General features: G+C 30.5%; 2 protein-coding genes across 5 annotated transcripts in view; one reads left to right on the plus strand and one right to left on the minus strand.

Moving 5' to 3' along the window:
* Positions 1-12,366, plus strand: part of LOC129911660 (myogenesis-regulating glycosidase) — a 50,436-nt gene extending 38,070 nt beyond the window's left edge. For 2 of the 4 annotated variants that reach the window (XM_055989524.1, XM_055989525.1), the window contains 4 exons: positions 5,225-5,393; positions 5,456-5,551; positions 5,632-7,486; positions 12,107-12,366. In XM_055989524.1, coding sequence (XP_055845499.1) covers positions 5,225-5,393; positions 5,456-5,551; positions 5,632-7,486; positions 12,107-12,243 — 2,257 coding nt within the window. In that variant the 3' untranslated portion in view covers positions 12,244-12,366. The remainder of the gene's footprint in view (positions 1-5,224; positions 5,394-5,455; positions 5,552-5,631; positions 7,487-12,106) is intronic. The other 2 variants (XM_055989526.1, XM_055989527.1) reach the window with 2 other exon arrangements.
* A 172-nt stretch (positions 12,367-12,538) lies between these two features.
* LOC129911659 (A disintegrin and metalloproteinase with thrombospondin motifs 12) overlaps positions 12,539-13,375 on the minus strand; it is a 40,136-nt gene continuing 39,299 nt past the window's right edge. The window contains exon 18 of the mRNA XM_055989522.1: positions 12,539-13,013. Coding sequence (XP_055845497.1) covers positions 12,700-13,013 — 314 coding nt within the window. The 3' untranslated portion in view covers positions 12,539-12,699. The remainder of the gene's footprint in view (positions 13,014-13,375) is intronic.

The raw sequence follows: 13,375 nt of genomic DNA on the forward strand, positions 1-13,375 counted from the left end.
ATTACAAAATTAAGCTCACGCCAGGAATTATGTTATATGATGCCATTTTCTTAACTTCACGTCATCACATTTTTCTAAACGAAAAAAGATATAAGAGACATTGGAATATGCTTGCACTCAAACAGGTGCATTCCTTTCTGAGTACAAAGTGCACTCAAAGTGCGACTTGTTTAGTTGAACTAAAGTAGACACAAAGTGGAGACAAGTTTGTTTAAATTAATTTAGAGTGCTATCACAGTATACCTTTATCATAATCGCAGTGACATTATTTAAACAAAAAGGAAAACGCACAAAAAAACATCTCTCTGTCTGCTTAAAAAAATGTAGTATGTACAAAATAATATTAACATTTTGAATGATACTGAAAAACAAAGGAACTCTAAGAAACAAATAAATTACACTTGTGAGCAAAAATATTGAATCTTTTTCATGTTTTATATGTTTAGACAGTAATTGCTCTCGGTAAAATTAAGATAAACACAAGTTTATGGTATTTTTTAAAAAGCTTGATTCATTGCCTTTAAAAACAAGGCTAAAATCATAACAATAACTTCAGAACATTAGAAAATAACCTTAAAAGCTTAAACATCTAACTAAATAAAGAGTGAAATTAAAACAGAGAGTAGCCTGCAAAATTAATTACATAGGTCAAAATTGCCATTTTTATATTTTATGAAGTTTCTTAACTGTTTTTTACTACATAACTTGACATTGCTGATTTCAAATCTGCACTCAGTTGTTTTCTAGCAGCTCTAGTTTGGGTGATACATGTACTTAAAATGTAGACAAAAAAAAAAACGATTATTGAGATTTTATAACAGGAATATCACAACAAAAACATTACTGTTAAAAAAAGAGCCAAGTTCTCCTATGTTGAAGTTAGGCTGGCACAAAAAAAAGTACTGTAATGTAAAAGTGTACCAAGTTCTAAAGCTTGGCTTTAAATTTTTATAAATAAAATGTTGATTGGTCTCAACAATTTTTCTTTAAATTACCGATTTTTAAAGCTATTTGAAAAATTGCCAAGTAAAAAATCAAAATTTTATTTATACGAATTTAAAGCCAAGCTTTAGAACTTGGTACACTTTTACATTTCAGTTTTTTTTTTTGTGCCAGCATAACTTCAACAAAGGAGAACTTGACTCTTTTTTAAGAAGTAATGTTTTTGTTGTGATTTCACTACTTTTTGCAAGGTATTGCTGTAGAACTTAAAATCTCTATGATTGATGAACACTCACAGAAAATGGGTGGTTACCACGCTCCTTGTCTAAAATTCTCAAATTTAAAATTTTTTCTTTTGTATAAACTACCAGGTCTACCATTCTACTATTCTTTATGGTTCTACGATAGTTAGAAATGCTCTTTAATATTTGATGAAAATTCAGCGGAAATAGGCGGTTGCCACGCCCCCAGGCTAAAATTCTCAGATTTTAATTTTTTTTTTCTTTTTTATAAACTACCAGCTACCATTCTATCAAATTTCAAAATTCTACGATAATCAGAAGTGTTCTTAAATATTTTGTGAGGAATTTGGTTTTTACCAGCTTAACAAATGAAGCAAGTTTGAAATTTTTGGCATCTTTGGTATGGAAGTTTGAAGGGGGTCGAAAATGGCCTGAGTTGTTTCTTGTAAATAAGGGTGTAGTGCCAAAGTTGTGCCCGTGCCCCTTGATCTAAAAAACGATCTGATTTCAGAATCAAGTTCAGAACACCCAAAACTTTTATAAAAATATAATTTTGTTCCTGAAACAAAATAACTTTAAAAATCGATCATCGAGATTTTATAACGGGAATATCCCAAAAACACAAGCTGTTAGAAAAATTTTGATTTCGGATTCGAGTTCAACTCATATCCAAAAGATTTAAAAAAGTATTGTTTTGTTCCTGAAACAAAACAACTGTAAACTAAGGAAATGCATAGAAAGACGTAGCAAACAATCGATTACTGAGGTATAATAACGGGAATATTTCAAAAACGCGAGCTGATTAAAAAATTCTAGTTTCTGATTTGAGTTCAAAACACCCAAAATCTTTAGAAAAGTATTATTTTAGTGTCATATTTTATATTTTCCTGAAACAAAACCACTTTAAGATATTCCCGTACTACTTTGTAAAGTAGTAAAAAATCGATTATTGAGATTTTGTAACGGGAATATCTGGGTAACAACAGCTGGTAGAAATTTAAGTTCAGCACCAAAAAAAACCATTTTTCATTGACCTGATGAGTTCCTTGTCAGTTTCCTGGAAAAAACTGTACGTACCTATTATTGCCTCTTTGTAGACAAATTTCGGACTCATCCGTGAACTTAAGGCGCCTCCATTGGTCAAGTTCCCACAACTATGTATATTGTGATTGAGTAAACTGAAATCGTATTGTTGTCAATTTTGGTCAGAACTTTGTTGGCTGTTAGACTCAATGCAATAAACGCATTTTGTTTACAGCTCTGTTTTGATATCTATTCATAAAAGCTACATTCCAGAAAACTTAATCATATAACACTTAACTTCGTTGTTTGGAATCTATCACGACTTCTGTGTAATGTACCTATTTAAATACTGTTATAAGTTGTAAATATGTAATTTTAATAAGATGTCAATTCACTTCGGTTTTAATAATTTTCATATAATACCTACCTAGTACGTACCACCTTACCTACCTAAACAAGTGTTATATATTTATTGACAAACACGTTGTAGGTTTAGTTAACCTGTTCTCTGAATTTAATAAACACGTTGGCTTGCGAATTGAATGAGCTATGAGCATATGGCAGTTGAAGCAGTGAACTTCATAGTTTTTCAACATGAAAAACAACACCGGCACTTACAACACGTGTTTGTTATTAGTGTCGTATTTATATTTAATTAGTTCTTAACTATGATGCAGTTTTTTAATTGACAATAGTTTATTTGATTATGAAAATAAACGAGTTGATTTTATAAAATAATTGTATTTTAACTTACCTACTTTATGGTAGTTTTTTTTTTATCTTAATTTCAAGTAATTATTTTTTGAAAATGACCAACTTGATGTTTTTTTTAATTATTTAAAAAAAATGATAAAAGTACATAATGCTAAAGAAAATCGGGTTACTGCCGCAGTTTTAATTTGAAGAGGAAAAACTGGATAATTTTAGAAAGTGTTCTAAACCTAAAAAGTGGTATAATTATAAGTAGGTTCGTCAATTTATCAGCGGATGATAAGAATTATTCGAAATATTTTTTGATGGCTGTTAAAAAAGGAATAATATTTCTTTTTCTTAAGCCTATTGGATATGTCATTCAGGTTACAAATCCAACTATTTCATGGTCACTGTTGCGTATACGTAATTTTTTTTTTCTACAGGAAAACTTAAAAGCAATAATAATCCAGATTTTCTTGATAAATCTTTCTAGTCTTTTCAACTATTCTAAAGTAAAGTATTGAAATAGTGGTCGTATCAAAGTGTTAAAAAAGCATTTTGAAGCTTAAAACCTTGTTCTAAAACCTTAAGACAAAACATTTTTCAAAGCTGTGTGCATCATATGAAACTATTTATATAGTTACCATGTGACATTTCTGTAACAAACCAAAAAAGATCCAACAAAAAATTATACGAATCTTGTAAATTTCTTTTGTCTTTAAGAACTTAATTTTTAGATACTATTTTAACGCAAAACTACAAATTATTTCACAGAAATTGCGTTACAAGTATTTTACTGACAGTTTATTTTGAAAATGTGGGTTTCTTGGAAATACATATGTAATAATGTCTACAAAAATAAGAAATTCAGAAAATATATTTTTTCTCTCTTAACTTACAAGGTTTTCATTTTGGGCTTTCAGAAAGTTGCTAAATTTTCTAAATTTTGTACTTGAAAACAGCACTTTACACTTTTTATTTTGATTTCTAAATGTAGAAAAAAATTACTAAAAAATAAAAATATAGATTTAAAAAAAAATACGTCCCGACTAACAAATTAGCTTCTATAAAGCTTTATAGGTGTTATTGTAGCTCCTGTAAAGTTTTATAGAAGGGATATTGTTTGTTGGGGTGTTTTTTTTTAACAATTCAAGGCAAGTGCTTACAAGTTATTTATTTCAAAATATACTTTCTTGACATATCAAGGGTTTAATGAGTATATTACTAAAAATTGTACCAGTCGTAGATTTCAAAATATTTTCATACAAACTTTCCCGAAATTTGATATGACGATTCTTAATTTCAAACTTCAAACTGTTTTTTCATGCAAAACTGTTTTCAGAAAAGTCAAATTGTCTTGGTTTTTTGGTTCCATGTGATCCAGCACAGAAAATATCCAAAGGTAATGTTCCATAAGCTTAGATTGTTTTTTAAATCAAGCTGTTTTCTCACTTTTATGCATAATGTTAATGGTAGAGTAAGCCCCCACAGCAATTGTGTCGATCTAGTAACATGGTTAATCGACCTTTTTATTATATGATTTCTTCAAAAAAAAAAAAAATATTAGGTTTAAAAAAAAATTTAAAACCACATTTTTTGCATTCCCTAACATCCCATCGTAGATTCATTTTTGATTGTTGTTTCCGGTTCGATTTTTATTACGAATAAAAGAACAATTTCTATTAAGCTCTATTTTAATCAATTGGAGTTTTTGACATTATATTTCATAAATCTGTATGTTTAACTTTTTTTTATGTAGGTGATTTAAGCGACAAATCATAATTTTTGTAGGTCACTGAGGTGTATGCGTAACATTTTTTCTCCTTAGAAAAACACAAAAAGTTTTCTCTTCTCTTTTCTCTTAACAATTTATTTTAAATGATGATTTTTTAATCATTTAAATAATGCATAAATGCAAACTTAAAGTAGAATTACGAGTGTGTAGTTAAGTTTGCGTTTGGGGCATTTATGAGTTGTAGTTTGCGTTTAGATCATATCCGAAATTTTGTTAAAGTGTTCCAATATTTGGAATAAATAAACGTTTTATAAAGCTTTTGGGATCCTTTAAATCATTATATTTTGACAACCATTATATTCATGGAAGAAAATCATTTGAGTTTTAAAAAAGAGAGATTTTTCACAAAATCTGTATAAAAATAATTTTTTTTTTTATAGTCTTTTAGTCTAGGAGTAGATCGTCAATAAAGTTGTATGTGCAGATACTTCAGAATAAATCTGAAAAAGATCCAACTGTCTCATATTAATTTCTAAACGCATATTTAACATATTCTTTTATTTATTTAATTTTTTTTTTTTTTTTTCAGAGACAATTTTCGAAGTAAACGAAGAGGATCTATTGCACCATTACCCTCCTTGAGACTAAACAACAAAGAAATGTTGTCCGGTGAATTTGACACGCAAAGTGTCATGAGCAATCAAGCCTCAATAACAAGCATAAATTCCATTGCTAGTCTGCTGAGAGAAAAAATGCAGGTAAGTCAAAAAATCCTATCTCAAGACCAACCATAAATTAACCCTTATAATTTTTATAACAGGCTGTTCCACAAATGATCCGCAAAAAGAAAAACGAAACAAAAGACTATAATCTTAAGATGTTTGTTGTGTCCTTATTCTTTATCATAGTTTTTCTGGTAAGTCCTTACAAACAACGAAAAAAACTTGTCAAGTTATAACAGTTTCGTATAACAGTTATATTTTTTTCCCTTCACAGATCGGATATGCCTATATCATGTATCATCGTAAAGTTCTCACACGTTCCTACTTTTCCAAAGCAAAATTCAAAGCCACTGATAGAGTTCTTCGAATATTAAACACTGACAATGAAGAAATGATCTCAGCCAAATTGGGGGTAACCCTTGGAAGTGAAACCATCCCGTTTCCCTGTCTTGAAGATAAAATGCTCAACGATGGAAGTATTTGCTTAGAATGGAATAATCTAGCTAGACTCTATATGAAATATGAAGATAAAAATCAATTCCGTTGCTACTCCGTGCATTGGCAAGCTTTGGGAAATGGAGTTTATCCCACCGATTGTTACGAATTGGCGCCCGATAATGGACTATGGTTTGGCGGTGGACCAATGAGAAATGTCGACTGGACTTTGACAAGAACAAATTTCCCATTTGCACCATTTATAACTGGCGACATGAAAGTTCATCAATTTGGAAACACTTTGAAGCGTTATTTTATCAATTCTCTCGGAATAAGTCTCCAAATTAACGACTCAAATCCACTCTACATCTCAGCTAATCAATCACAAAATACATTTTGTCTTCGAGCTATGAACGACGACTACGCCTATGTCAACCATCTGACTCAATATCCAGAGTTACAATATAAAGTTTGTGTCGCCGATGACATGCGAAGTCTCCACATGCTCCGAACGCAACAAAGTCTTTGGGAGAGTCTCAAAGAACAAGACATAAAAACTCTCCATTCAATTATAGAAGAACCAATTTATAAGATTCCCTTCGATAATGAAACGTCTTCGATAAACGAGACCAGCATTTACAATTACTCCGAAGAAGTTATTGCAACGGGTTTTATGAAACTTGGTCACATTTTAGTGAATGAATTTTGGCAGGAGAATGTTGGAGACTTTACTGTAGACAAAATTCGTTTCCCTACTTTGAAAGACACGATAGAAGTTCTTCATCGAAGAGGCTTTAAGATTGTTTTAACAGTTCAGCCTTTTATCAGTACTGACAGTCCGACTTTTAAAGAGGCTGTCCATAAAAAACTTCTCATCTACGAACGTCATTCGGAGAGAAGTATACCAGCTCTAACGAGATATAAGAGTTCGTCAAGTGCTGGAGTAGTGGATATAACCAATAACGCATCGATACCTTGGCTATTAGAAAAACTGCAGGCAGTTGTCAAAGAATACCAAGTCGATAGTTTCTTTTTAGATTTAGGAACTGGTTATAATCTACCCCACTATTATCAATGCAGAGAGACTCTTCGAAACCCTGATATGTATGCGAAATTATTTACATCAAGTTTCGAGGGAATTGGTTTTATGGGAGTTTCAACGGCAACAGTTGTGCCAAAACCACCAGCATTTCTAAGCGCACCACCAGTGAATTCTTCATGGGCAGGACTCAAAGAAATCCTTTCGACAGTCCTAAGTTATGGTGTGATTGGTTATCCCTTCATTATGCCTGGTGCAATTGGAGGTGATTATTTACTAAATAAATCGCTGTCAAAAATGACATCATTCTATTCATTACGACAAGCTGATTTACCTAATCAGGAGCTATTTTTAAGATGGCTTCAACTTATTACATTCCTACCTTCAATGCAATTTAGTCATTTGCCGTCCGAATATAAAAGTGATTATGTTACGGATGTTGCTAAGGAATTAACAAATGTTCGGCATAAGACTGTCATTCCATTGCTGAAGAAGTGTCTATCGGATTCGCTGAATGAGGGCTTACCATTGGTGAGACCGTTGTGGATGTTGGATCCAAATGATCCAGCATGTTTGAGTGTTGATGATGAATTCTCAATTGGTGAGGAATTAATTGTGGCACCTGTGCTGGAAGAAGGTGTTTATGTTAGAGAAGGTGAGTTTATTTTTATGTAGATAAATATTGTGTTATTTTGTGAATGGTGAAAACCCAACAAGTATCAGATCTTAAAAAAAAAAAAAACTCTAAATTTGTGTAGGGAACCCATTATTCAGTCACCATCCACATCAAGGTCATATTTCAGGACATAACACTGATGTATGCCTCCATCCCAAAGGATCAAAGAGATGGCTCAATTTAGGAAATATTCTTTAACCAGAGGAGCTAGAAGGGAAATTAAAAGATTATTTAGGAAAAAAGTTGAAGGTTATTTTTTCTTAAAACTGGCTCTAATGATTTTGATTAAAATAAAATTCACGATTGGGTCACGCGTACTTGCTCTTGGAGTTCAAAGAACTCTTATGTTAGTTGACTTGTAGATTATTAGAACTGTCCATATAAAAATTAAAAAAAAAATTGGTTGACATACGATACGGAAAAAGCCGACATGGAGGGCAAATATTTGTTAATGAAAAAAATGTTTTTTGATATTTGATTTTTTTGAGAAAACCCAAAAATGCAGTTATATTGAGTAAATGTTGAATCGCAACAAAAACATTACTGTTAAAAAAAGAGCCAAGTTCTCCTATGTTGAAATTATGCTGGCACAAAAAGTACTGAAATGTAAAAGTGTACCAAGTTCTAAAGCTTTGCTTTAAATTTGTATAAATAAAATGCTTATTGTTTGCTTGGCAATTTTTCAATTAGCTTTAAAAATCGGTAATATTAAGAAAAATTGTCAAGAGAACAATCAACATTTTATTTAGCCCTGATTTTTCAATCGTCAGTTAGACTATCAGAAGAATAAATGTCAATATAAAAAAAACTTTTATTCCTAGGAATAAGCTCTATCTGAGGTTTATCTGACTATTGAAAAATTGACCCTTATACAAATTTAAAGCAAAGCTTTAGAACTTGGTACACTTTTACATTTCAGTACTTTTTGTGCCAGCATAATTTCAACATAGGAGAACTTGGCTCTTTTTTTAACAGTAATGTTTTTGTTGTGATTTCACTACTTTTTGCAAGGTATTGCTGTAGAACTTAAAAACTCTATAATTGATGAACAGTCAGAGAAAATGGGCGGTTACCACGCCCCTTGTCTAAAATTCTAAAATTCTCAAATTTTAAATTTTTTCTTTTGTATAAACTACCAGGTCTACCATTTTACCAAATTTTAAGGTTCTACGACAGTTAGAAATGCTCTATAATATTTGATGAAAATTCAGCAGAAATGGGCAGTTGCCACACCCCCTATCCAAAATTCTCAAATTTTAAATTTTGCATTTGGTACAACTTGCTAGCTTTACCATTCTACCAAGTTTCAAGATTCTACGATAATCGGAAGTGCTCTAAAAAATTTGATAAAATTTAGTGAAAATGGGCTGTTACCACGCCCCCTGGCTAAAATTCTCAAATATAAATTTTTTTCTTTTATATAAACCACCAGCTCTACCATTCTACTAAATTTCAAGATTCTACGAAAATCGGAAGTGCTCTATAATAATTGATGAAAATTCGGCTAAAATGGGCGGTTATTACGCCCCCTGAATTGAAAATCTCAAATTTTCCATTGTATACACCACAAGTCCTATCACCATGTAAAATTTCAAGTTTCTACGATAGCGGGAAGTTCTCCATAATTTTGATGATCTGTCAGTGAGTCAGTGAGTCAGTTACGGTTTTCGCGATTTTTGAAGTCCTATATTTCAGAAACCACTCATCCTAAGAAGCTGAAATTTTGTGAGGAATTTGGGTTCGGCCAGCTCAACAAATGTAGCGAGTTTGAATATTCTGGCATCTTTGGTGTGGAAGTTAGAGGGGGGTCGAAAATGGCCTGAGTTGTTTCCTGTAAATAAGGGTGTAGTGCCAAAGTTGCTAGAGAACTTGGCTGGGCACTACCGTGCCCCTTGATATGTCTGCAAAGTTTAATCAAAATCATTATAGTCATTTTTGAGAAAATTGCAAAAACTTAAAAACTTTGGATGGGAGGTACACTTTCTAAGCGAGATATAAAAAAAAAAACATTTTCAGAATTCCATAAAAATCATCTGAAGTGGGGACAAGACAGCCCCTTTAGTGTTTAACCGTCTTAAAAACCAATAAAAACCATCTTTTATCATAATTAAGTGTTTATTTATTAATTTATTTATTAATGTTTTTTGTAGGAAATCTCATCAATAAAAAAAAAAATAAAAAAATACTGAACAAAAGACAGTACGTTGTAAAAAAACATCTGAAAAAAAAGCGCCCTATCAACTTCTGTTGATAATAAAACCGTTTCTATCTTAAAATATGCAATCTTTTTGCAATAATCACATACGTATGTTATATTTTCACCGATTCCCAACTTTTATTACAAAAAAAGAAAAAGTTAAAACTTTTAAATATTTCATTTAAAAAAAGTACAAATTTCTTTTCACACCAAACATAACGATTTGATGAAAAAACACAAAATTTACTATAACTTTTCGGGATTTCAACCAAACTTGCTCATACTTACAGACATAATCGATCGTACCAGAAGCCATTTATTTTATATTGAAAGTCAATTTAATTTTGTTTTCATACAACATAGTACGAAAACGGTCTTGCCCCCATAGGTGGTCTTGCCCCCACTTCCCCTATACCTTATTTTAAAGAAAATCCGTCAACCTGCTTAGGCTGTTGAACGTGTTCATAGTACTGTGTACAGATGGACGCACAGACCGACAGACCGGACTGCATTACAAGGCCTAGACTTTTTCGTAATGTTGGTTTTGATTAAAACCTCGATTTTTTACTTGCGATATAGGTACTATAGGGCAAGTTTAGGGTTCGTAAAAAAAATCGAACTCGAGATAACAATTTTACATGACATTACGATGATGGAGAATGCCAAAAAAGTGGGTCCGGCAATTCTGTCTGTCTGTCTGTCTGTCTGTGTGTCTGTCTCTATCTGGAGCTGCAGCCTACACGAGTGAAGTGATTTTCTTCAAACTTGGTAGTTAGCAGTTTTTGGTGATTCCCTAGAGGGGAAATTGAAATTTTTTTTTTATGACCAAAACTAACGGTATCTGCCATATAACGGAAATAGAAAAGTTAATTTTTTTTTAAAAAACGGCTCTAACGATTTTGATTAAAATTTTTGTGTGTAGTACTACACATAAGAGCCAACTTTTTAAATAAAAAAAATATTTTTTGTACCGTTATTAACGGTACCTGTCATAGAACGGTTTTTTTCGTTTCTGAATATCTCGTACAACATTAACCCGATTTAAATGAAAATTTTTATACAAACGTGTGTAAGTAAAGATAATATTAAAAATTTAGAAAATTTTCAAAAAACGCAATTTTGGATTTTTAAAAAATATTTCAAAATTTTTTTTTGAAAAATCAATTTTTTGAAAACGGATCAATGAAAAATTTTGAAATTTAGTTTTTATGTGTAAAAAAATTATTTCTTCAAAATGGCATACCAACTTTTTTTTTGAAAAATGTTAAAAAATTTTTATACATAAAAAATTATTTTTTTAAAAAACGGTTCCTACAATTTTAGAAAATTTTTTTCTAAAAATACCTTTTTATACAAGAAATAAAATGGCATATTTGTTTTTTTTTTTTAAGATAATTTAAAACGGAGTTTAATTAATTATAAAAACAGATTTAATTTTTTTATACTACTTATGAAATTTCTTCAAAATATCAAATTTTAAATTTCTTGAATAAAAAGCTTTAACATTATAGTTACTTTAAGCATAAGAGCAAGTACGTGCGACCCCAGTCGTGCAATTTATTTAACACGAAGACGAAATTAAAAGTTGCCCTATATGTAGAGCAAGTAAAAGTAGAACTGTAGCTAATTTTGATAAAAAAAAAAAACAATAATTCTTAGACCGTTAACCAACGGTACCTGTTATAAAGCATTTTCTTGAGTGACTTGTAAACGACATTAACATTAAACAATTTTTTTTTAGAAACCATTTTAGTAAATTAAGAAAAAATTTCAAACCAATGATTTTTGGATTAAAAAAAAATTTTTTGAAAACGCACAAATGAATTTTTGTTAAAAGTTTTGACTAATATTTTGTTTTAATGGGCGTACCAAATTTATTTTCGATTATTTTTGAAAATTTTAACTACTTGAACTTGAACTACTAAAATGATTTTCAAAAAAAAAATATGTTGATGGTGAAGACCTTTTGTTGATAATTACCTATATGTTTTTAAAACGGGCTTTAGGTCAATGAGAACAAATATATTTTTGACAAAAATATATTTGTTCTCATTGACCTAAAGCCCATTTTTAAAACATATAATAATGATTAACTGCTCTTTTTGTAAAAATTCTAGTCTTCTAAGTTATCACGGTTTTTTTAAAGTTATTTCTTTTATATTTTTCACTTTAATACACCTGGCAGCCCTTGACTTCTGAAAGTTGTAATTTCTATTTTTTCTCTCTCTTTCTTTAGCATTATATTTAATTTTAACTTCCTCACTCAAAACGTAAATTTTGAGTAGCTTATAGAAAAATCCAAAAAGCATAATGTAATTTTGTGTAATGAAACGGTTTTTACAGATTATACTTTCTTCCAATGCTGATGATAACCACTTTTATTTTTATTTATTTATTTTCAGTTTACCTACCTCAAGGTGTTTGGAAAGATGGTATCGATGGCTCTCTCCGAAAGGGCAGCCGTTGGATACACAATTATAATGTGCCAAAAGAAAAAATTGCATATTTTGTTAAATTACCTGACAATACCAGATTTTAGGTTGTGAATATAACAAAAAAAAAAATATTTAAAGACAAAAACTAATTAAAGAGAAAACTATTTTTAGTCATAATTCTAATACAATAAATCCAATTTTAAAATTAAGTTTATTATAATAATTGTAATTTAGCATTAGATCATTAAATGAAAAATTTATAATTTCAACTCAAAACTCCATTGTGATCCCACCTCATAAAAAAACAATCGAATAAAATAAAAAACATACAATTTTACTTATTAAATACAAATATTTTGTTTTTTTTTTTATTTTCGAATTTTATTTTTATTTTATAAATATAATAATAAGGTACAATAAAGTATAATTTTCAATTACTAAAACGAGCATTATAATAAAAAAATTAATTAAATTAAAAAATAATAATTACTATCAAATAATTAAGTAGATAGGCCACTTAAGGAAATTATGTTTTTTGTTTTTGTTTTTAGAATTAAATTCTAATCAAGCATAATATCATTTTTCATGTCACTGCTACAATTTGGAATCCTTTGGCCGCATGACTCAACATCAACTGGTCGCGTTGCATTATTGCACATTGACTCGGCTAAAACTTCATCATTCTGATCGAGACACATAATCGAACGTCGTTTAACTGGACTCGGTGAACCGGGTATCTTACATGTTACCGGACATAGCTGCCACTGACCAATCCACCAATGGGCTGGACATGGAATTTCGTTGCAACGACGAGATATTCTCTTCGGCATGGAATTGTTGGCATTTGACCAACAAAGTTCTTCTTCATTTATGGCTGAAATGAAAAAAAAAAAAAAAACAAATTAAATGAAAAAAGCTATGATTTGAAGAGTTTTTGAGTAAGTTTCAGAAATCAACAAGTCAAACTAGACCAGTGCCGATGCCTTCAAAAACATTAAAAAGTACAAAAAAATCATAGTAGGATGAAACCCATTGGAAAAGGAGGTGAATATGATGAAAATTAAAGGAAAAATAAATTACGGGCGAACCGAGTTCGGGAAGGGGTGGGTTGAGTTTTTAATGGTAAAAAATGGTATATCTCCATTTCCGGCAAAACTAAAAGGCCTATAGAAAAAAGTTGTATGACAAAGTTGCAGGTAATAAAAAGATCTACAACTTTTGTATCAACAATTTTTT

Source organism: Episyrphus balteatus, chromosome 2 (assembly GCF_945859705.1).
Source record: "Episyrphus balteatus chromosome 2, idEpiBalt1.1, whole genome shotgun sequence".
Classification (NCBI taxonomy): domain Eukaryota; kingdom Metazoa; phylum Arthropoda; class Insecta; order Diptera; family Syrphidae; genus Episyrphus; species Episyrphus balteatus.